General features: G+C 42.9%; 1 protein-coding gene across 1 annotated transcript in view; it reads right to left on the reverse strand.

Moving 5' to 3' along the window:
- The window catches only part of WRNIP1 (WRN helicase interacting protein 1), a 144,783-nt gene that overhangs the window by 77,383 nt on the left and 41,166 nt on the right, over positions 1–26,234 (reverse strand). The window contains 1 exon segment of the mRNA XM_040431986.1: positions 12,042–12,247. Within this exon segment, the coding sequence (XP_040287920.1) occupies positions 12,042–12,247 (206 nt within the window).

A 26,234-nucleotide genomic window follows, 5' to 3' on the forward strand; every position in this document is an offset into this window, starting at 1 on the left:
GGCCCATCTTGTGTATTGGGAATCACTAATAAAATGGGCGTACAGGTATCGGGAGATGATAACATAATGAACATATTCCATGAGCACTATACGGAAGTCTATAAGTCCAGACTAGGGATTGACTGTAGTGACAGAGAGCAATACCTGCATAATATCCAGATGCCCAGCCTGTCTGATGATCAGAGGTTATTACTTTATGGGGACATTCAATTGGAAGAGATGGTATTGGCGGTGCAGTCGCTTCCTAACGGAAAAGCACCTGGGGGAGATGGTCTGCCAGGTGAATTCTACAAAAAACATCAAGAAGTTTTGCTCCCGCATCTCTTTCAGGTGTTTAATGAATCTTATAGGCCAGGTATTTTACCTAGCTCTATGAGAGAAGCATTGGTGGTGGTGATCCCTAAACCAAATAAGGATCCCAATATGGTAGATTCATATAGACCCATCTCACTCTTAACAGTAAATATAAAAGTGTTGGCCAAGGTACTTGCTGAATGTTATCTCCCACATTATACATGAAGATCAGTGCGGGTTTATGCCAGGAAAATCCACGTCATTAAATCTTAGGCGTCTGTTCCTCAATATTCAGATGAGGGGAACAGAATGGGATGTGGGATGCCCTGCAGTGGTCTCCTTAGACGCTGCAAAGGCTTTTGATAGTGTTGAATGGGAATACTTATGGGCGGTTATGGCAAAACTAGTATTCGGCCCTGGATATATTAATTGGGTAAAATTGCTCTATAGTCAACCGAGAGCTAGGCTGCGAATAAATGGTAAGCTATCCCCAATTATGACACTGGAGAGAGGCACCAGGCAGGGATGCCCTTTGTCACCCCTCCTGTTTGACATTGCTTGTATTTTGCATTCTACGCCACTGATTCGAGGTCTGGAGAGGGGGACGGTGGAGGAAAGAGTCTCGCTATATGCGAACGATATGTTATTATATGTGGGTGATCTGACATTATCAATAGATCCCATATATATCGTTAATCTCAGACTTTGGAAAACAGTCTGGTTTATTAATCAATTGGAATAAGTCAGTTATTCTTCCGCTGTCCCCTCTTCCAGAATCTCTTTGCTTAGATCATGTTAACCTGAAAGTGGTCTCCTCCTTTAAATATCTTGGGAGTCACTATTTCAGTACATCCGCGACCTTATGTAGCGAATAACCTAGTACCACTAATGGACAGATTTAAACAGAAAGCGGTCACCTGGCATAAGCTTCCTTTGTCAGTGATAGGTAGAGGTAATCTTCTTAAGAGGATATGGATGCCGCAATTGTTCCACATATTGCATAACTCACCAGTATGGATATTTAGATCCTTGTAGATCAGATATGAAACTTTACAGTGTGGTAAAGAAGCGGGGGGACTGGCGTTACCTAACCCCTTTATATATTTCTTAGCAGCTCAGTTGCAACACTTTAAGGGCTGGGGGTCCCTGAGAGGGATGGGAAGATGTGGAGAATTGGTTGAGTGGGCATCTGGGGTCTGCCAGCCTATTTCGATTATGGAGAAAGATTTACCTGACTCTTTTAAACCCCTCCCAGTAGTAGGATTAATGAGGAGGGTCTGGGGAAAGGTTAGGGAAATTCTGGGTGTTCAGGAACTATTGGACCTGTCTCTTGTTTGGAATAACCCTCATTTAATAGAATTGTCCAAACTGCAGGGATTTTCTGATTGAGAACGTAACAGACTGTGGAATTTAGGTCAACTATATTCACAAGGTATCCTAAAACATTTTTGCACAACTTTGCATGAATATGGCCTAGTGTCTACCCATTTCTATAAATACCTTCAGTTAAGGCATGCTATCAGTTCGCAGGATAAAGTGCGCCCCCTACAATTTGTATCACATCTCATGCTTAAAAACTGATAGAACCAGGTCCTGTAAAAAGAGCTATTTCAGATGCTTATAATACTTTTCTATATGAGCAGCTGAAAAATTTCCGCTCAAAGTTAAGTTGAAGTGGGAGAGGGATGTGGGCCCCATCTCAGACAACCAATGGGAAGAAGTCCTTGCACAGATTCCTACTCTAACCCCTAGCGAAGCAGCTAGACTGTCTCAACTCTATAGGATACACAGGGTATATAGAACTCCAATCTTCTTATGGAAGGTGGGATATAGATCTGACTCCAAGTATCCGAAATGTGGGGAAGAAGGGGCCGGATTGCTCCATATGCTGTGGAATTGCAGTGCGCTACAGGGCTATTGGACAGATATAATCAATTTATTAAACAAAATTTATAGAGCCAATTATAAACTGGATCCTAGGTTTTGCTTGCTTGGTATGTTAGATTCGGATAACTTGCCACCAAATGTTACAAACAATTTGGTTGTTGGATCTTTATGTTAAGGATCCTGTTTATTGACTATCCTGTTTTGTACAATGAGTATTTTTGCACTGTGTTGAACATAATATATGACAAGAATTTTGTAAAATGATAGTTTATTTTTACAAAATAATAAAAATGTATCTGATTTAAAAAAAGATAACAGTAAGTGGTCTTGCCATGCAAAGAGTCATTTATTTCACTGTCAATGGGTCTTAAAGGGTGCCAGATTTTCAAATTTTCTAATTAGTGGTTACAAAGAAAAAAACTAAAAATAAAACCCTAATTTTTTAGTCAAAAACATATAAAAGGAAAGGGAAAAACAAATAAGAACGTATCTCCTATCCACAGAATAGAGGATATGTATCTGATCATGGAGGTCTGAATACTGCTCCCCTCCCTACCAAACACAAGAATGAGTTACCAAAGTCTCTGGAGTGAATAGAGTGGTGGTCACACAAGTGCTCTGCCTCTCTATTTAAGTCTATGGGCCTGCCAAAGAGAAACAGAGTACGATGCTTGGCTGTTGCCACGAGTCCCATGAAGTTGAATAGTACTCCGGCACCTCATTTTTGTGATCAGTGGGAGGGCCCAGCAGTCAGGCACTCACTAACAAGATACTTATGTCCTATCCTGTGGATAAGTTCTTCTGGTGAGACGAGCAGTTCAAAATATTCTACTATAACTGATTAATTTTTAAATGAAATCAGATGGATTTCCTTACTAATTTCCTCTAACACGTGCCAGATTATCCAATGTCAGATTACTTTATTTTAACTCCATTATCAATCCCAAATGTAAATGATGTATATCTTCTACCTTAGGCTACTTTCACACTAGTGTTTTCATTTCCGCTATTGAGATCCCATTCATTGTCAATGGGGACAAAACTGAACGAAACAGAATGCACCAAAATGCATTCAGTTCAGTTTGGTTGCACTCCCATCGTGGACAGAATAACGCTGCAAACAGCTTTTTTCTGTCCGCGATGTGGTGTGGAGCATGACGGATCCGTCCTGGCACACAATGTAAGTCAATGGGGACGGATCCATTTTCTCTGACACAATAGAAAACAGATCCGTCCCCCATTGACTTTGAAAGGTGTATATGACGGATCCGTCTGATCAGTCTTGGCAATAGAAGACATAATACAACCGGATCCGTTCATGACGGATGCATGCGGTTGTGTTATTGTAACGCAAACGTTTTTGCAGATCCATGACGGATCCGCAAAAAACGCTAGTGTGAAAGAAGCCTAACGATAATGATTCATTCTCCATCTGGAAATAAGATTATCTAAGAAAAACAGACTTCCTTTTGGAGTAACACGTGTATCTTATTCAACAGTCTGTAAAAACAACCATGAACGAAAGTGATTTCTACAGATACTGTACATGGTCTTGCAGAAGACATGATGGAAATTCCGACACACTCAAAATGTGCTAGGCACTTAAAATGCAATGCTATGCCAATGATATTCTGCAGCATAAGAGGAAGACTATGGAACCTCTTTTTAAAAATAGCGATAAATATGAGTTTTAGTTCCAAGAGATGTCATTGTATAATCAAGGAAATTTGTTGTATATTGTGATATGTTAGCACAGCAGCGAGTTGCAAAGGGTCATGTTCTTCAAATAGATCATCACCAAAAAAAATCCTGTAATGCAATCCACTTTGCAATAAGCCAATGGCTGGCTCAAAGGTCTGACTTTCCTTAAGGCTATGCAGACAGACAAGTCACCTCAATGTTGAATTGACACCTGGCTCTGCCAGGATGGATGGAGGCACAATTATGTTTCTAAGAAGATCAGGTTCCGTGGAATATGCTTTTTTATTTAATAATTTTTTTTTAACAGCACCCATCTCGTGTCCACGGGCTGTAAGAAGACTGTGGATTTCAAACATCTGCCATATAACTTAGGATCTGAAGATACTTGGACAAGTAAGTTTCCTAGTAAGGATATTCCTATTCACAATGGTGAATGATAACGGACATGAAAATTATACAGAGACATAGCACAGCTAAACATTGTTAACTCAGGATAGGATTCTAATAGACGGACACATTATTACTAGATATAAGCGAATTTCTCAAAAATTTGATTCGGTCGGTTCGCCGAATTTTCCAAAAAGATTTGATCCGAATTTATTTGAGACGAATCGAGCTTAAAAACAGCTATTTCCTGGCTCCGGAGTGCCTGTATAGTGGTGTAGAACACGGTGCCTTGCAGAAACATGCATAGGGAGTCTGCTGTGGTAGTGAAACAGTACTGTAGGTATTACATCCAGATGACAGCAGTCGCTTTTAGAATCACTTCCCAGTTCACTTATTTGGGCAGTTATGGGACCAAAAATGACTAAATAGCTCAAGTGTGAACTCAGCCTTACAGGTCAACGTTAGCACCAGGTATAAAGAACCGTGCAGCAGCCCAAGAGCCTACTATAGCGTGAAAGAGCACACTCCTTTTACACCGTCGTAAGCTGATTCCATATAGATTTCTACAGAACATGTTCTATTAAATGCTTATACAAGTAGAGCCCCCCTGACAGAGTGGAGAGGGTGTCAGCAGTAAGTTTGTGTTGACGTCACTGATTATTTTGCCCTTTCTCTGATCAGAGGCAAAAAACAAAAACAGCCTGCTTTTGGCTACCAAATCATTCGATGCACAAAAGAGATCTGATGCAAAAAAGAGATCATGTCAAACAGGCCTTACAGCTGCTACATAGACCGGATCCATTGGGTGTCTCATTTTTCCTTCCTTCTGACAGATCAAAAGAAGGGTCTAATAAATGGTGATGTCAACCAGAGAAAAAGGCAAAATAGTGGCCCAGTCATGGAGAGGGTGGCAGCAGTATGAGAAGTCCACAGAGTTGGCCAGTGACAGAAATGTAGAGAAATGTGAAGAACTCGTCCAATTCAGTCAATGGTGTTTTATTTAGTAGTTAGGCAGCATACACACTGTAGCGACGTTTCGACCCTCAGTGACAAAGTGGTGAGGTGGCAGCAGCATGAGGAGACCACAGAGTGGCCCAGTGACAGTGTGGGGAGGTGGGGGGCAATACCAGCTGAAGATAGTGGGTGGCAGTAGGAGTACCTGGCAGCAGGTGTGTGGCATCAGGCGGGTGGCAGCATCAGAATAGTAGCTGAAGCAGGTAGCCAGACAAAACAGGTCTCTTGACAAAGTTTAGGTGTGGCACCATGGATGATCTAGTCTCATGCATCAGGCACTGGTGTGTCAAAATCCTGGTTGATCGACGCCTGATTCATCTTCACAAAGGTCAGTCTCTCCACATTTTGAATGGACAGGCGAATTCTCCTTGGAGGTAACTATGGCACCCGCCGCACTAAACACACTCTCTAATACCACACTACTGGCCGGGCAGGAAAGCTTGTCTAGGGCAAACTCGGCCAGTTGAAGCCACAAATCAAGTCTGGCTTCCCAGTAATCCAGGGGATCTTCGATGTGGGGTGGCAGGGTGCAGTCCAAGAATGCCATCACCTACTGGTTCAGGTTCTGCTCTACGTCTAGCTGCCGCTACTGGAGAGTAGTTTCTTCACTAGGCGGGTGAAGAAAACTGCTCATTAGAGACTGTAGACTTAAGTTGCTGCTGATGGAGCTGGTACTGCTCCTGTGCCCCCCCCCCAAGCAGCCATGGCAGTGGAACGTGAGCGCAGAGGGGCCCCCGGTCAGACCTGCGTGAAGATCGGCGATGGCGCACATAAGCAGCAGCCAACTGACTACATAGGATGTTTCAATAGTAGTTCAGTTTATCGTCCCTCTCACCGGGTGGAAAAAAGTCCCCCATTATGGACCGGTAGCAAGGGTCTAACATGGTGGAGAGCCAGTAGTCATCCATCTGCCAAATGCTGACAATTAGGCTGGCACTACGCAAGCAACTGAGTATGCAACGGGCCATTTGCACAAGTCACTCGGAGGGACTCCCTGCCTTCATCTCCACTGCATACTGCCACAGTGTGTCTGGGTCCTCAGTCTCGTCTTCCTCATCGCCCTGTAGCTCCTCCGGCTGCTCCTGCTCCTCCTCTCATCTGTGTAGAAAAAAAAAAAACATTTCTCTACGCATTGCTTTTGCTCGAATGTCCTCCTCCAGTTCAGCCTCCACAGGGCTTATGTGGCCGCGAGATGTAGGCGCCACGTCTCCTGTCCCCTGGCCAGCCAGATTTAGCAGCATCTGTTCCAGGACATGAAGCAGTGGATTGAAGTTGTTCATCCCGTAGTCCTGGCGAATGACAAATAACGTGACCTGACTGCCTGCTACTGCTGCCTCCGTGAACCCCTGCACCGCTACTATCCGGGCAGGTAGGCTCCTGCGAAGCGTGCAGTGCACCCCGGCAAGGTTGGATCCCGACCTCCAGCTACTGCCACCCTGCTGACTCACTGCCACGCTACCAACTCGCTGGCTCAGCCGCTGCCTCACTCGCAAGCTGCCACCCTCTTCTCCTGATGATGATGAAGCCCCTTCTTCACCCGGCTCCCAAGGCTACATCATCCTCCACTACTGTCTGCATGTCACTGATGTCCCCCTCAGCAGTCTCAGGGCCAGGATCCTGACCGCTCGCAACATCTGCTCCCACTCGACTCTCATCATCACTACTTGCCCGCCTACCGGAGGATGTCTCCTCCAGATCTTGGCTGGGCAGTAGCTACTCACTGTCCTCTAGTAGCTCGTCCTAGCTGAATAGTGGAACCGAGCCTACGGTATATAATACTTCTCGCACTTAGGGAAAAGAAAATGACAAAGGCAGGCTGAGGACAGGTGAGGGCACAGGGCCTGCTCCCGGGTCATGCCAACTAAGCGCCGTGTCAGAGGAACCCATCAACTCCTGGCTGATGTCACTTGCGATGAAGTCAAAGACCGAGACAACCATTCAAGCACCGCTGGGGTGCTGGTCAAGACACAACCGCTAGATGACACTGGGAACTCAGGCCTCTCGCTGCGACTTCTGCTGCCATCCCCCTTCTTCTGCTGTTACTTGTGTCTGCACCAGAAACATTTTGCCCACTGGCCGTTCCCTTAGAATAGCCTGTCACTTGTCTGTCTGACATAATGTAAAATAAAATAAATAAATTAAATGAAAAGTAAAATAATACACCCCAAAAATGGCTGTATGACAATGCTGGTTCACAGCAGAACGGCTAATAAGACGTACTTATTTTTCCTATTAATACACCCCAATAATGGCTGTATAACAAAAGGTCAGGTCAGTTTACCGCAGAACAGCTAATAAGACGTGCTTATTTTTTCCTATTAATACACCCCAAAACTGGTTGTATCACACAGCACTTGCAACCCAATAACAAGGTTTGCTGGAATTACTGAGCCATCATATAGTGCAAACCTAAAAGCAGCAGTATAAAAGCAATTTGGATCCCCAATTAGTGCAGCAAGGTGTAATAGAATCGCTCCTATTACCCAGGCTTTACACTCCCCTATTGGTCCCTGCTCTCTCCCTACAGTGTGGCTAATGCTTCCCTGTCCTTTCCCTACACTTTGAATGATCTTTCCCTGAACTTGTAAATCATTTTTTTGGGGAGAATAAAGTCTTTCCTAACACTGTCCCTAGCACCTGTCACGTCTCTCCCTGCACTAAGTACACTGGAAAATGGCAGCAACCAAGATGGCTGAGGCTATTTATAGGGCTGTGACATCATAAGGGCTGTCTGGCTGCTGATTGGCTGCATGCATGGCATTGTAGGTGATCCCTTGTTCCCAGAGTTCTTAGCTTAGCGGCCAATTTGATTTGTTAGCACGAAGCGTGAGGAAATTCAACTTCGGTGCAAATCAAATTTTTCCTGAAATTCAGATAGAATTCCACCTTGTCAACTTCGATACGCTCATCTCTAATTATTGCATTATAAAATAATGCTTTATATTATTACGTTTTTATACACACAAGAGTTGCCATACTTTTATTTCCTTTACTACTTTCCGCTGCAGCCATTTTCCATTTTTGTTTTTCCTCTCCGCCTTATAAAAGCCAAAACTTTATTATTATTCCATTCATATAGCTGTATGAGACCTTGTTTCTAAGGGAGAATTTGTCCCTTTTAATGGCACCATTTAATATTCCTTGTGATGGATTGGGAAGCTGGAAAATCATTATTAATGGAGTTGAATTAGGAAAAAATGCAACTGTGCCAAAGTTTTACAGGTTTTAATTTTATGGCACTCACTGTGCAGTAAAAATGACACATTACCTTTATTTAGCAATACTAAATTGATAACGTTTTTTATTAGGTTTTAATACAGTACTTAAAAGGGGTTGTCTCACTTCATCAAATGGCATTTATCATGTGGAGAAAGTTAATACAAGGCACTTACTAATGTATTGTGATTGAAAAATGAATAAAGCCAGCAATATGGACAATCACATTATACACTGCTGATTTCCAGGGATTAGAGCCACTGCTGCACCGCTGAAACGAGGTGCCTGGGAAGGAAGCTGCTGTACATTCAAGCCTATGCACACCCCTATGGTCCTGGCCACCAGAGTGTCCTGCGCTTTATTCCTTTAGTGTGCATGCACGACCACTGCTGCTGGATTGCAGGGTGGTCGTAACCTCAGGAAACTAGCAGTGTACAATGTGATGGAAAAATGAATCAAGCCAGCAAAGGAGGCAATATGGACAATCACAATACATTAGGGTACTTTCACACTTGTGTTAAACTTTTCCGGTATCCTAGGGGCTCAATACCGGAAATAAACTGATCAGTTTTATCCTAATGCATTCTGAATGGAGAGCAATCTGTTCAGTATGCATCAGGATGTCTTCAGTTCAGTCACTGTACGGTATTTTCTCCGTCCAAAATTCCGGAACACTTGCTGGAATGCCGGATCCGGCATTATTTTCCTATGAAATGCATTAATGCCGGATCCGGCCCCAAGTGTTCCAGAAAAACTGATCCGGTTTTGAGGTCTGAGCATGCGCAGACCTTTAAAAATGTGAAACAAATAAATACCGGATCAAACAAGCAGAGGCATGAGGACCAGACGAACACCGCAGAGAACAGCGCTGAAGAGGGCGAGTATACATATATTTTTTATTTTAGTCTATTGCAGGGCTTGTCCGAGATTATCTTGGACAACTCCTTTAAGGGTGCTTTGATTTGCTGATTAACCCTTTCATGACTGGGACTAAAAAGACCTGAATGTCTAGGCAATTTTCGTGATTTTGTGCACGTGGTTTAGTGACCCTAACTTTTTTATTTGTTAGACTACCAAAATACTTTTTGCAATGTTTTTTACTTGACACTTGACTTTTTATTAGCATGTTTTTTTAGAAATTTTTTCCCTTTTTTGTTTAATTTGGGGAAAACCAAAATAAAACTGACAAAAAAAATTCATTATTGCAATGGATTCCCTATTTTGTGCTGATTGTTTTAATATACTGTATAACATGTATACGCTTGAGTGAACGGCGCGACCATGGTGAGGGATTCCGTTAGCAATGGCCTTTTTTTTTTTTTTTTTTGTATTTTTTATGATTTTTTTTTTACATCTATTTTAATTTATTTTTGGCACATAATATGTCCCCCAGGAGGTCATTAAAAGACCTCTGGAGGACACTGACATATATTTTTTTTCACAGTTTCCACTCTAACTGGGGCATCCACAGGAGCCCCAGTTACAGGGAAAACAGTACCATGTGGGGGCATTACAAACAGGCAGGGCTGATCAGGTGCTCCTTAGACCCTGCAACTCTGCTCCTGACCCAAGACACCTGGCAGTCACGTGATCACCATGGACTAAGAGGATACGGCTTGGCCACTTCCTGCTCTCCCCCCCTGCGCTTGTCCAGCGTTCTTCTGCCGGCACCGGAGAAGCCAAAAGCGGTAATAAACTGCTCCTGTCTACTCCTCAGGGTCCCTGCTGTCTCTCACAGCCAGGACCCAACCTGCTCCTGCTAGATTGCAGGAGCTTTAATCCCAGCGCTAGGATTAAAGGGCAGCCTGACTGTTTATATACGTGCTATCTGCACGGGGTATGTGCATATAGGACGCATATAGTCAGTGGGCAGTCGGGAAGGCCTAAGAATCTTCTATCATTTTGTGTCTGCAGCAACTATGTACACACACATTTTCATGGTAAGGCTGCAGCTACACCTAGACATTTTGTAGTACTTTTAGTTAATTTTTAACTATTCTGCTACAGCTGTATTCCAAAGCAGTACACTGATTTGTATGCAATAGTGTGTACTGCAACTGTCACTTGATAGTTAAAGTGTTTAGCCTTTCTGGGACAATGATGGCATATTGCTAGGATATGCCATTAATTTCAGATGGTGTGGGTTCTACCCCTGGAACCCGTTCCTAACTCAAAAACGGGGCACCTGAAGTGTTGGGAAGTACACTGGACATGCACTGCAAGCTCTCCATTCATCGCTATGGAGTTCCAAAAATAGCTGAGTAAGTGCTTTTGACTGTTTCAGAAGTCCCATATTGATGAATAGAGAGCGCACTGAACAAGCGCAGCCACCGCTACACTTCACCACTATGGGACTGCCAGCTATTTTCAGAACTCCCAAAATGTTGATCGGAGGGTGGACAAGCATAAATGGCTGCTCTCTGTTCCCTTTGGGATCCCCGTTTTGGAGATAGGGGTGGATGCTAGAAGCATGACCGGCAACTATCTGATACTAATGGAAATAAAATTGCTGCCATCCATTTTTCCCCACCTCTTGATCCACCAAATGTTACTGGGAATCTGGGAACAGATGGAAGGGGGGTATAACTGTAGGATCAGACTACACAGATATCAAAATTTGTTGCAACGGTAGACCTCTAAACCCCCTTTTCTGTGCGGTAAGAGGATCCTATGAACAAAAAAGATATTTTCTTAAAATCGAAGCACTGCTGTACTATATCTCAAGAAACAGCAGATTGGTGTCAACCCAATGTTGTTTCAAAAATGTTCTGACAAGTCATAGTGACATGTGAAAAGTTTTAAAAGGTGGGAGTCCAGAGGCCGAGACACCAGCAGATTGCTAAAACAAAGAGGCAGAAGCCTCAGCCAACCACTCTCTCCTCTCTACCTGAAAAACAGGCTAAAAAAAAAGTCTATGAGACAGTCGAGAATCTTCATTCAGCTGAATGCTTCTGCCTGCCTGTTCTGGCAATTGGTGGTGGTGGTCAAAGCAACCGGACCCCACTAATCAAACTTTTGACACATCCAAAGCTTTATGAAATGACAGTTACTCTTTAATGAATTTCACAATCTTTCCTATTCTCTCATTGTCTATGCCGGTCAGCTGGTCTACAAACTTAGTCCACCATCATGAAACTGAATCCCACATATTCCTCTGCCTGGCAATATATTAAACTGGACAATATCACAAGCCAGCTAATTAGTTCCCCACATGGATCAGAGTATTACGATAATACTTAAGCAATGTTAGTGGTGTTAAAAAAAATAAAAATAAATAGCAAGAGATAATTTTTCCCATCTCGAAGCGCTAGAAATGACACACTTAACCCCAGTGACATGATATCTGAATAGCTGAGAAGCATTTTCTATCGCGCTGATGCTGTCGCACAGATGCGTCTTTTCATACACTAGATAAGGACACATTCAGCTCTTCTTACTTGCTAAGCTGGTGTCAGATCCAAGCTGCTGACATGAACACCGGTAACAGCAGAACATGCCTAATCACCAACACAACCTTATTAAGAAACATTATGTATGCTCACCTGCTCGATCGTAGAGAATATGAGAGCGCTGTAAGCCTTCCTTAATGTGCTCTTCCTTTATAATCATTCCCTCCATTTCTGAATGTGGCCCTGAAGCAAGTCTAGACTGAACAGACAACTGCAAGCCATTCAGTCCCGTTCTGGCATCACCGTCACAAAGATGTGCTAAAGTTGTTAATGCTTTCGCCTCTATATACATTTGGCATCTAAAAGAAAAATCACAAAATGTCAAAAAGTCATAGTTGTAAATGCAAACTCAAATACAAGCAGAAAAAAGCCAGTTTGGAAATAACTAGCTCTATATACTTGTAAAGAAAAACGCAAAGGGCAAATTTAGAATTTCATACAGAACAGTCACCAACAGGCAAGAAAAGGTATGCAAGGTCTGAGAACCAGGGTGTTCTCCTATTCAAGTAAATGGATGCATTGTCGACCATATCATGATAATACCGCCAAATTGCTCCACTATACAACTGAAAGGGAAAGACACATTGTGTCTTTTCCGTATGAAACTGCAGAAAAATAGGGGTGACAGATTCAGTTTAATTAATTAATTTAAAGTTGGTAACCCTTTCAGGACCAGAGTTTTTTATGTTTTTTAGCGTTTTTGTTTTACGCTCCGTGCCTTCCCAGAACCATAACTTTTTTATTTGTCTGTTTACATAACCATATGAGGGCTTGATTTCTGCATATGATTTAGTGGGAAGCGAAAAAAAAAAATTCCAAATGGGTTGAAATTGCAAAAAAAAAAAAGGCAATTACACCACAGTTTTAAGTTTATTTTTATTTACGACGTTTGATGTACGATAAAACTGACCAGTTACTTTTATTCTACAGGTCAGTACAAATCCGGCGATACCATTATAATTATATATATATATATATATATATATATATATATATATATATATATATATATATATATATATATACGGAATCTTTTGGAGGGAGATCTGAACTTTTTATTGATACCATTCTGGGGTGTGTATGAATTTTTGATCACTTAAATTTTTATACTATGGGTGTTTTCGCAGATTGCAACACCCATGATGTGTATTTTTTTTAATTCTTTTATTTTTAATTTGGGAAAAGGGGGTGATTAGATTTTTTATGTTTTTTTTTTTTTACACTTTTTATAGTTCCCAATCCGATTGCTATTATCATAGGCTCTTGCTAGCATTACAGAGCAGCAGACGAATGAACAATTCAAACAATAGAGGTGTGGGCCCCGCTCGCAACAGCTACAATCTATGAGGAAACAGGGGGTAACACAAAAGTAAAAAAAAAAAAAAAAAAAAAAAAAAAGCACCGTTGTCATACCGTATTTTATAAAAAAAAAACAAAAAAAAAAAAAAAACACCCCCAATACTACACATAAGGCTGCACAAGTCAGGTCACAAGCCAGTGTCTGTGTACTGTATGTACAAATATGAAGTGCATTTGGGTGCACTGCAGAATGAAGGGAGCAGGTTCTGAGGAATAATTGCAAAGAAAAAGGGGGTCAGTCAGCACATCCCAATGCGCAGGTGCACGCTGCTATGGCTAGAACAAAAAGAAAAAAACACAATGCGACAGCACTCTGCAAACCAAATAAAGTACAATAATGCCATAGTAATAGAAAATATTCTGGTCCTAATGCTACGCTTATTTAGTAAAATTTGAGATTCTTGGCAAATACATTTTGTACAAAATTATTTGGGCCCGTCTGCCAAACATTTTTTTCAGAGGAATAATGCAGTAAGGTGGTAAAAGAGAAAGAGTTGGATTAAGGAATGTGATAGGCTAGCCTAAAAAGATGTGGTTTGAGTGCACACTTAATGGTGTTTTCCCACTTTTCCTATACTGATGACCTATCCTTTACACACATGATCCTTCTGTCAATCTGATATTGATGACCTATCCTGAGGATAGGTCATGAATATAGCAAAAGTGGAGAACCCCTTTAAAACTGAATATTGGAAGAAAAAACATCCAGCTCCACGTCTAAGCAGGAAACACTTTTAATTGATGCGGTTAAAAATCTTCATACAGGATAGTTTCGTCAACGTGTTTCAGACCATATGACAATTTTGGTCCTTCCTCATGACCTTTAAAACTGAATGTTGGGAATAAATCTGATGGTTTAGATAGCAAATTCCAGAGACAGGAGAGAAGTCTAGGAGACAAGAGTGGGAGATAAGGATTATGAAGGCTGTCAGTTGTGGCAACTTGCAGATGGGTGCGGATGAACGCACATAAGATCCACACAACTGGAGAGGTTTTAGAGATGTAGGTGGCACGAGCATGCAAGCGATTCAAAATAGAAAGTGAAGGAACATAACCTCAAGACAGTGGGTGCGCTGTCTAATATCAAGTTTAGGTAGGTTAGTGAAGTACAGTGGAGAAATATAGCGTAAAAAATTGGATTTTTTGTACTCACCGTAAAATCCTTTTCTCGTAGTAGGCATTGGGGACACAGCACCATGGGTATTTGTCCAACTACCACTAGGAGGCACTAGACACAAAAAGTGTTGGCCCCCTCCCCGTTGGGCTATACCCTCTCCACAGGCACAAGGCTATTCAGTTTGTACCAAAAGCAGTAGGAGAGAGAAAAAAAAAGCAAGGAACCAACAACTCCCGTACCGGGAAAGATCAAGAGACCAGCCCGGAAAATCGGAAGTAAAAACATAGGTGGGATCTGTGTCCCCCAATGCCTACTACGAGAAAAGGATTTTACGGTGAGTACAAAAAATCCAATTTTCTCGTGCATGGCATTGGGGGACACAGCACCATGGGACGTCCAAAAGCAGTCCCCGAGGGTGGGAAAAGAACAGCCATGCCACCGGCTGGGTATACAGGTGCAGGAGAACCATGTGACCCAACAGGAGAAAACACGGAATGGGCAAGAGGTTCCATAACAAGGGAGAAACCTCAAGGAAGAATCAGTGAAGACTGTCAGCACCCCAGGAAAAATGCCTGGAAGAAAATCCCAAATGCAAGAAGGCGGCAAAAGGGAACACCGAGCTCAGCCAAGGGCTGGAGAAAAAATTAGGACAGCACCGCGTGTTGGGACTACCTAACGCTCTAAATTGTCAGAGACCCAAAGAGCGAAAAAACCTGTGGCCAACCCCTGACAGGCCAGGGGAGAAAGGAAACAAGGAAGTACTGGAAGCCAAACGAGTGAGTGAAGCCATAGCAAGGCTCACATGTGAAGGGATGCAGGTCTCCCCTCACCGCAAGGCAGGTGATGAAATAAGCGCCCTATTTAAAAGGCGAAAAAACCCAAGGCTGCTAGAGGAAACCGCCAACCCTTGGAGAAGGAGGGGGTTGTAGGTAAAAGCCAGGAAAAAAAGAGTAAGGACCTGCGTCTCAAAAACAGGAGACGAGGCTCGAGCCTCTGAAAACAAGATATCACTGTGAAGCATAAAGACCAGAGGAAACTCTGGGCATGAGAAGCATCAGGGAAAAAAGGAACCAGATACAGGCCCAGGAAATCTCAGCAGGACACACTGGACTGAAAGACATGGAAGTAGAAGGAGAGTACTCCAACAGCCTAAGGAGGAAAGGTTCTACAACAGGAGGAGGTCCCTCCCGAAGGAGACCATACGGCGGAATTGCAAACCGTAGCGCTAAACCACTCAATACCAGGTACTTGACGTGGGAGGATGGGAAAAGAGACACGAATCCCAAGAAGACCACAAGGCTATTGGAACCCATAAAGGGAACAATCAACCCAGGCCCCGACCCCCCCAAAAAAAACGATTGTCATGCAGAACCTGAGTGGTCAAAAGAACGGGGACAGGGACTCCAGAAAGGAGTACCCGGAATGGGCTCACAAGGAACCAGGAGCTGAACCACCAGAAGACAACGCAAGCCAGAATATCCAGGAAAGGAGAAATGAAACTACCATAGGGGAAGGGACATTGGCCATGGACAACTAACCATTCCAAGAACAGTGACTAGCAAACTGTATACATTGTCCAGAGAGGGCAAGTACAGCAGCTCGGGATGAACCACTAAATTGACAGACATCCATATGCATAAGGAATGCAGAAGTCGCCATGAAAAAACCGGGTGAGACTACACAGAAATGTAGAAACCAGCTGCGACCGGTGTACTGAAAACTCCCAGGGGGGAGAAAGTACCTGACAGGTGCAAACGACGGCAAGGTCCAAGGGGACTGCCCCTCTGACATGTAGTACAACTAAGCAGAGAATATAAGGGAATACCGAGAACACCTGGACCCAGAAGGAACTACGGGACCCTGTCCGATGCCAGAGCAATCAGCTGAAAAATTACCTACCAGGCAGGTGTGTGGCGCTCAGTGGTCCTGTCCCTGACCCGTCAGGGAGGACGTCCAGCGACGAAAAATGCTGATGACCCCAGAAGGATTCCATGTGGCGGAGGACATCCAGCGATGACCGAAAACTGCTGCAGCGGCCGATGCTCACCAGCTACGTGCCCCAACAAGGTAGAAGATCCAGTGGGGATCCCTGTACTCCACCAGGAATGGGCCACTCTGTAATAGGAAACAACGCGAGTACTCCTCTATAACATGGGGTAACGCGAAGCGCAGCATACCGTAGTACCTTATAGAGATGGCAAGAGCAACCCTAGCACAAAGGCCAACAACCACCTGGCCATGGTGTAGGGAGCGTGGTTGTATGTGGACCACCCGCCAGATCAGAACAGATCAGCCATATACTGGAGCTATAATAAGTAGCACTAGACCTACAAGGTGGCGGTTGGGCTGGCCCACCCCTGCCAGATATGGTAACCATGCACATGCAGAACCAGGATGGCCTGTCGTAGACAGTGCCCTGAGAAGTACAAGGAGACCATTGAGCACGACAGTAACGGAGTGGAGATGTATGGAAGAACCAAAAGGATGGAACCAACATCTGTAGCACAGATTAGAACCTGGGGGCAGAAAGCACCCAGTAATACAGAAACTGTATGGGCCACAGATTGCACCATAGGGCCCAGCACCTTGAGAAAGAGGACCTTTCACTTGTAAAAACTATGTGAAGTAAGTATGCTGCCATGTAGAGCGCGCCCGGGATCTCACCTGCACTTACTATTATCCCTGGGCGCCGCTCCGTTCTCCCGTTATAGGCTCCGGTACCTTTGCTCCCTAAGTTATAGTAGGCCGGGTCTTCCCTTGTCCTGTGGGCGTCTCCTTCTCCTAGGCTGTAGCGCTGGCCAATCGCAGTGCACAGCTCTCAGCCTGGGAGAAAAAAAACTCCCAGGCTGTGAGCTGTGCACTGCGATAGGCCAGCGCTGCAGCCTAGGAGAAGGAGACGCCCACAGACAAGGGAAGACCGCCCCTACTATAACTTAAGGAGCAAAGGTACCGGAGGGACTAACGGAGAGAATGGAGCGGCGCCCGGGGATAATAGTAAGTGCAGTGAGATCCCCGGGCGCCGCTCTACATGGCAGCATACTTACTTCACATAGTTTTTACAAGTGAAAGGTCCTCCTTAAGTGGTACAAATTGTAGCATGAATTAAAGGGAAGTCAAGATAACCACGCTCCCTTCCCTGCCCCTTCGCTGTGACTGACAGCTTTGCCGAACTCTCTGCATAAGCGCTTGTCAGTCACAGCGAAAGGGGCAGGGAAGGGGGCGTGGATACCTTGACTTGAAGCAAGGAGGCCGCTGCCCCCTTAACTTCAAGCATGACTAGAGAAGCGCGCCGGCAGGGGATAAAAGAACGTTTTCTGAACTGTTAGCCGCATCGACCTTCAGGAAGAAAATTATCGTTGGAAACACGCTGCTGGCTAGGGATGGTTTTTGGAGGTGACAGGTTCCCTTTAAAGGTAGGGATCGACCGATTATCGGTTTGGCCGATATTATCGGCCGATATTGAGGATTTTGAACGTTATCGGTATCGGCATCTATTTTGCCGATATACCGATAACGTATGGGGAACACAGATCGCGCTTGCTCTCAGCGCTCTCTGTGTTCCCTCTGCAGCACAGGGGAGAAGGAAGCAGTGTCTCCCTCCCCCTGTGCTGCTGCTGCCGCTGCCGCCAATGAGGGGATAGAAACATAAGAGGAGGGGAGGGGCTGTGGCCGCTGCGCCACCAATGAAGATAAGCCTCTCATTCATTCATATACAGGAGGCGGGAGCTGGCTGCAGAATCACATAGCCGGCTCCCGACCTCTATGATCGATAGCTGCGGTCCGCGGTAGTTAACTCCTCAGTGTGCCGCGGATCGCAGCTACCGCTGATAGAAGGTCTGGGAGTGCGGCTATGTGATTCTGCAGCCAGCTCCCGCCTCCTGTATATGAATGATCGAGAGACTTATCTTCATTGGTGGCGCAGTGCGCCCCCCCAAGCCCCCCAGTATTAATCATTGGTGGCGCAGTGCGCCCCCCCCCCCCATCCCAATCCCGGCCAATAGTAAAAACATTGGTGGCGCAGTGCGCGCCCCCCCCCCCCCACCCAGTATTAATCATTGGTGGCAGTGGCCACAGGATCCCCTCTCCCCTGCTCCTCCGATCGGAGCCCCAGCTGTGTAAGCCTGGGGCTCCGATCGGTTACCATGGCAGCCAGGATGCTATTGAAGCCCTGGCTGCCATGTTCAGCTCCATGCTGCTGTGTGCACTATGCACAGAGCAGCAGGGACAGTGTGAGATCCTATTCACCCTGATAGAGATCTATCAGGGTGAATAGGACAAAGGTTCTAGTCCCTAAGGGGGTTAAAAGTTAGTAAAAAAAAAAAAAACACAAAAATATTAAGTATAAATGAAAAAGATTTATAAAAAAAAATACACATTAACAATAAACAAAAAAAAATACACATTACCAAAAAACATATTAATTTTCAGCAGATTTGTGTAGGAATTTTTTTTTTTCTCAAAAATGAAAATTCCCAGAATATCGGTATAAATTATCGGCTATCGGCCTGAAAGTTCACAAATTATCGGTATCGGCCCTAAAAAATCAATATCGGTCGATCCCTACTTTAAAGGAACAGGTCACAAAGAACAATTGTACATTTTCAGGAACCCATTAGTAGATGGAGAACAATGATCCACAAGATTGTAGGGTGAGATCAGGGTTCAGTAGTGTCTTGTCAGCTCACAGTCTATGCATCTGGTTCCTTTCACACACACTACATAAAGTCACCAGGAATTCTGCTTTTAAAGTGCTTAAGCTTGCATGAGTGCTAATGCCAGGTGGTAGATTCTGCCTCCATGTGCATACTATCCTACTATTGGGAAACTGACACAAGTTAGGAGAGGAAACATCTGAAGCAATGCCTTTCTTAACCACAACATGAAGAACATCTAGTGGATGGAATAGTCTCTCATGTGCGTCACTGCAGAAGGCCTGAAAATACCAAATATAACCGCAGTCTGTCTTTGTTACTGTCAGGAGAATCTAAAAGCAGCAGTCATAGATCACTTAGAACACCTCAAAAAGTGGTCAACGGGAAAACGGCACATTATGTGACCCACTGCTAAAACACAATTATTTCAACATTCTTCGGTTTTCATATTCACCCATGGCCGTTTCATTACATTACAATGATGTTAAGACTAGAGTTTTTCATAGCATCAGCCCATGTAACCAGCAATAAAGTCCTAGACTCTAGAAAACTCAGTTCTCTAATATGCCATCACTCTTTCACCACTCTGCCCCCTCAGTGGTATCCCTGTCCCCCTTCTATGACAACTGAGCTTTAATACAATGGGGTACTGAAAACTCATTGGTCATTTCTTTTATTTTTTTCAAGAAACCTTAAAATTACAAAATGTGGAAGTTTTTGTAGGATGAATTACCCTCCCAGGGCAGGAGACGTGGACCTCCTTCCACATGTATTGCTTCGTTGTTTTTGCCCATAACAACCAATCAGATCTCAGCTTTCCTTTTATTAAAATGATCTAGTTAAAGGTGACTCTGTGCGGAGATTGTGTTGTTATGGGAAACAAGGACAGTATTTCATTTAGGCTACTTTCACATAAGTGTTTTGCTGGATCCGCAGCGTCCAGCAAAAACGCTTCTGTTACTGATAATACAAACCATCTGCATCCGTTACAAACAGATCCGGTTACTTTATCTTTAACACTGCCAAGACGGATCCGTCATGAACTCCATTTGAAAGTCAATGGGGGGACGGATCCTTTATCTATTGTGGCAGAGAAAACTGATCCATCCCCATTGACTTGCATAGGGGATCATGCTCCGCATCCCAGGACGGAAAGCAAAATACAACATGTTGCGGTTTGCTCTCCGGTCTGGGAACACAACCTAAACGGAACGGAATGCATTATGGAGCATTCCGTTCTGTTCCGTTTTGTCCCCATTGTCAATGAATGGGGACAAAACTGGAGTGTTTTTTTCGGTATGATGGAACTCAATACGGAAAACTTAAACGCCAGTGTGAAAGCACCCTAACACAATTTTGACAAATCTGCTCAAATAAATACAGTTTGCAGAGCAGATACTGGAGAGGTTTAATGTTACTAACTGTTACCATACATTACATAACGGGCCTCATTTACAAAATGGTCTTAAAGGCTATGTGCAAGTTTTGGAGGCAATTTTTTGTACGATTGCAATTTTAATAATTTTCGGCCAATATTTTTTTTCCATTGTCTTTATTAAAAATATTGAGCCGTACAGCCGTAAAGGATTAACAGTTCTTCTAGCTGTGTGACTGGTACATTCACTTTCTGTCTTATCGCTAATTTATTAAGAGGTGCATAAACACTTATTTAAGCCACATTCCTATCAGTTAGATAAGGATTGAGCTTTGATGCGCGTTTATAATGTCAGTGAGCAGAGATGAAGAGCACATTCAGCTCCAACCTGACGGAAGAGAGAGAGAATTCAGAGGCTGCTACTAGAGCATCTCAGCTCTGTACAGAAAAAAAGGGCACCATATTTTTTAATATAGACCAATTAAAAAATATATTTTAGCTCAAAATGAGTACAATGCAATAATAAAAAAAATGCCCCCAAAGGTGCCTTTAAAGAACCCAGAGCTTATTGCCCATAGCAAACAAAGTTGAGCTTTCATTTCTTAAGCTGCTCTGGTAAAATAGAAGCTGTGCTGTGAATGGGCAATAAACTGATTTTCTTTTAGGCAGTTTTGATACATCTACTCCATGTAACACAGTTTACATGTAAAACTGCACACTTATTAAAAAAAAAGTCCATGCAAGGAGATGAGAGGCAGGCTGAGAAGCCATGCCTCAGCAGTTACAGTTGGCACTATGTATGTCTGTTTCAACCTGTTGCCTGATTGGCTTAAGGAGGTTACACTATGTGACCACTGCAGCCAGAGTCGTTTGCAGCACTGTTTGCCTTTTTATATATTAGTACATTATATTAACTCTGAAACACTTTACAAAGATATTTAAAGGATCAAGGGCTGTGGAGTCGTAGATAAATGTTCCAGACTCCGACTCTCAGTTTTATGTACTTCCGACTCCGACTCCCCGACTCCTCTGTATTAATATGCGAATGTATTTTATACATTCCTTGAGGGAAAGAAACGCAACCTACCACAGGACTACTGCTGGGAAGCTGCTTTCTCCTTTGTGTGCTTATCTGCTGCTGAAAGATAGGGCAGTGGGAGGATCCCAGGAAGGGGCAGTTTATTCTAAAACAAGATTTCCTAGGAGAATCCCATAGTCAAGTTTAAAGTTTAAGCTAACAATCGGAGTAGTTACAAGTTTTTATAGCCTTAGCTGAATGACAGCAGTTTTTCCAAGGTTTACAGCTTCAGTCTTGAACTATTGGCCCTCCATTCCCTTCACTTATACAAGGTGTCTCACTCTCTAGTCCTCAAAAAACATATTTATTTAATCCCTTATCAGTGAGAGGCTAGTTACACATGGAGCGCTGCGTTCCTGTAAAAGCAGAACACAACACTATGGAAAGTATAAGTATTGCAGCTCCTAATTGTGCGTTGCGTGCCATATAGGGAATGCACATGAAAAGCATGCTACTTCACGGTCACTTAACGTGTTCGTTTTGCGGGTACTAGAGGCACTGCAAGAATTGGTCTTTATACTTACAGTAGAGAAGTCATTAATTATACTTTTTGTGAATTGGGACATTTAAACTTGCTATTTTTTTTTTTATTCCAATCTAAAATTTAGTAAAAGACGGAGTCGGAGTCGGTGCATTGTTTGCCGACTCCGACTCCAGGTACCCAAAATTTCCCCCGACCTCCGACTCCTCGACTCCGACTCCACAGCCCGTAAAGGATAACTAATTTTTATTTATTTTTTTCTAATGTGTAGGAACAGACATAGGGGGACATTTTTCTACTATAGTTTAATTAAGAGAAATTGCTCATTTAAGACTACAAAACATGTCCAGAAATGTCCCTTAGCGCTCTTCTTAAGCGAGCATTGCTAAGGCACATCAGTCTTCATAATAACAGTACAGAGCGGTACTGACTGGAAAAAATGGGCTGGGCGCTGCTGCCCTCATATAGCGTACAGTTTATATTAATATCTATACCTAAATATATATTCATTTCCCTGCTATTTCTCACTGAGAAGCGTGGCCAGCGATGTCCGTGAGTGATTCTGCTGTATTCCCGGGAGGCTGAGTTATATACTAAAACTGTCCCATATACAGTAGAACAGCTTCCCCCTGCTCCCTGCATTGCCAATAGCGAGGGCCTACTGCTCGATCACACATCTCTCCTGGCGTCCAGTTAATTACTCAGCGTGCCAGGAATACAGCAGAAGAACTCATTGACATGGCTGGGCCATGTTGATCAGTGAGAGAGACCTAGGAATATAAATATATTTGATCAACAGGTACCGTATGTACTGTCCCCACTATATGAGGGAGCAGTTTGGGCAGACACCCAGCACTTCCCATCCAGGCCGTCTTCCTAGTCAGTACTGCACTTTACTGTTTTAGGAAGCCAGATGTTCCTTAGATATGCTAATTTAGAGAGTGCTGCTAAGGACATTTCTGAGCAAGTTTTCTAGTATAAATATACAATTCTAAATAAACTATATAAAAAAAAAAAAATCCCCATCTCTAACCCTACACAAAAAAGTACAAACAAGACGCATACACTTGAAGAGTGACTAGTTATGTCAAAATGGCCAAATCAAGTATTTAATTTCCTTCACTAATGATAACTAAAAAGAGGTTTGTGAGATCCATTCAAAACTCTCGAAAGCGGTCCAAAACAGATCAGTTTTGCCCTAATGCATTCTGAATGGAAAAGGATCCGCTCAGAATGCATCAGGTTTGCCTCCGTTTCAGTCACCATTCGCTCTGGAGGCGGACGCCAAAACACTGGCCTGCAGCAGTTTACTGTCCGCCTGACGAAGCGGAGCCAAGACGATTCCGTCCCCATTGACTTACATTGTGTGCCAGGACGGATCCGTTTGGCTCCGCTTCGTCAGGCAGACAGCAAACGCTGCAGGCAGCGTTTTGGTGTCCGCCTCCAGAGCGGAATGGGTTTCTCTGACACAATAGAAAACTGATCCGTCCTCCATAGACTTTCAATAATACAACCGGATCTGTTCATGTCGGATGCATGCGGTTGTATTATTTTAACAGAAGCGTTTTTGCAGATCCATGATGTATCCGCAAAAAACGCAAGTGTTAAAGTAGCCTAAAACTTGCAACTTTTGCTGCTTGTTAAAGACAAGCGGTTTATGCACCAGAGCTGCTTTCCTTCTCACATCAAAAACTTGGCAATCACTGTTAGCTATTTTAGAAGCTAAAGTATATAGTAGCAGTCACTGCACTCCTAGTCACCCACCATTTCATTAGTCAATGTCATTCAAGTCACCTGTCAGTGGTAATCCACACTGGTACTACAAAACAATTTTTAAACCCCTTTTACCTCTGACCAGTTTCTTCGCCCTCCTGCCCAGGCCATTTTTTTTTTTGCTAATCTGACACGTGTGACCTTTATGTGGTAATAACTTTGAAACACTTTTACTTATCCAAGCCATTCTGAGACTGTTTTCTAGCGACACATTGTACTTCAATGATAGTCATAAATTGAGTCAATATATTCACCTTTATTTATGAAAAAATCCCACATTTCCCATACTGGTAAAAAAAATTGCAATTTTCTAATTTTAATTTCCTCGGCTTTGAAAACAGAAAGTGATACCTCAAAATATTTATTACTTAACATTCCCCATATGTCTACTTTATGTTGGCATCATTTTGTAAATGTCATTTTATTTTTTTAGAATGTTAAAAGGCTTAGAATTTAAAAGCAGTTTCTTTTAACTTTTAAAGAAATTTTCCAAAACCCACTTTTTAAGGGCCAGTTCAGGTCTGAAGTCACTTTGTGAGGCTTACATAGTGGAAACCCCCCATAAATGAACCCCAATGTAGAAACTACACCCCTCAAGTTACTCAAAACAGATTTTACAAACTTTGTTAACCATTAGGTGTTCACAAGAATTAAAAGGAAAATGGAGATTAATTTCACTTATTGGGCAGATTTACCATTTTAATCCCATTTATTTCTTTAACACATCGAGGGTTAACAGCCAAACAAAACATAATATTTATAACCTTGATTCTGCGGTATTAGGCTACTTTCACACTCGCATTATGGGCGGATCCGTCAAGGATCAGCAAAAACTGAACCGTTACAATAATACAACACATGCATCCATCATGAACGGTACCGTTTTGAATTATCTGTAACAAAGCCAAGACGGATCAGTCATGAACTCCATTGAAAGTCAATGGGAGACGGATCCGTTTTCTATTGTGCCAGACTGTGTCAGAGAAAACGTTTGGCTCAGTTTCGTCAACCGGACAGCAAAACGCTGCAGGCAGAGTTTTGGTGTCCACCTCCAGAGCGGAATGGAGACTGATCGGAGGAAAATTTATGCATTCTGAGCGGATCCTTTTCCATTCAGAATGCATTTGGGTGAAACTGATCCGTTTTGGACCGCTTGTGAGAGCCTATGACGGATCTTACAAAAGGAAAGCCAAAACGCAAGTGTGAAAGTGGCCTTACAGAAATAACCGACATGTCGTCACAAACTGGTGTAAGGGCACGTGGCAGGGCACCAAAGAAAAGGAGCGCCATATGGTTTTTGGAGGGTAGATTTTGCTAGACTGGTTTTTAGATGCCATGTCCCATTTGGAGCCCCCCTGATGCACCCTTACAGTAGAAAATCCCAAAAAGTGACCCCTTTGGAAACTAGGGGATAAGGTGCCAGTTTTATTGGTACAATTTTGGGGTACATATGATTCTTAATTGCTCTATATTAGGTTTTTTGTGAGGCAAGGTAACCAAAAATTGTCTGTTTTGGCACAGTTTTTCTTTTTTACAACATTTATCTGACAGGGTAGATCGTGTGCTATTTTTAAAGAGCAGGTTGTTTTTGAACAACCATTTTCTGAACGCCTTATTTTAAAAAAAAAATTCTGCCGATCGTCTTGTGCAGGGGCTCGTTTTTTGCATGAAGAGTTGACGTTTTTTATTAGTACCATTTTTGGGTACATATGATTTTTTGATTATTTATTATTGCACTTTATGGGACAAGGTGACCCAAAAAATTGGTTGCTTTGGCACAGTTTTTATTTATTTATTTTTACAGCGTTCACTTGAGGGGTTAGGTCATGTGACATTTTTATAGAGCAGATCATTATGGATGTGGAGATAAATAAATAAGAAAAAGTATACATATTAGCATTAGGTAAGTTTTACACAATAGCAGCATTTTTTAAACCAAAAAAAATGATGTTTTAGTGTCTCCATAGTCTGAGAGCCATAGCTTTTTTATTTTTGACCGATAGTCTTAGGTAGGGTTTCATTCCCATGCAGGATGAGGTGACGGTTTGATTAGTACTTTGATGAGTATTTTGGGGGGCATATGCCTTTTTGATCGCTTGGTGTTGCACTTTATGTGATGTTAGATGACAAAAAATAGCTTATTACGGACGCGGCAAAACCTTATATGTCTACCTTTTTTAATTCATTTCACTTTAACATAATAATAGCAGTTTTGAAGCAAAAAAAAATAAAAAAAAACATTTTAATGTCTCCATTGTCTGAGTCTTTTTTTTTTTTGACCGATTGTCTTGGGTAGGGTCTAATTTTTTGTGGGATGAGGTGACTGTTTGATTAGTACTATTTTGGGGGGCATAAGTCTTTTTGATCGCTTGGTGTTGCAATTTTAAGACGCAAGGTGACAAAAAAATCTCTGTCACTGTTTTTATTTTATTTCTTTTATGGTGTTCAGCT

The sequence above is a fragment of the Bufo bufo genome, chromosome 5 (assembly GCF_905171765.1).
Source record: "Bufo bufo chromosome 5, aBufBuf1.1, whole genome shotgun sequence".
Taxonomy (NCBI): Eukaryota; Metazoa; Chordata; class Amphibia; order Anura; family Bufonidae; genus Bufo; species Bufo bufo.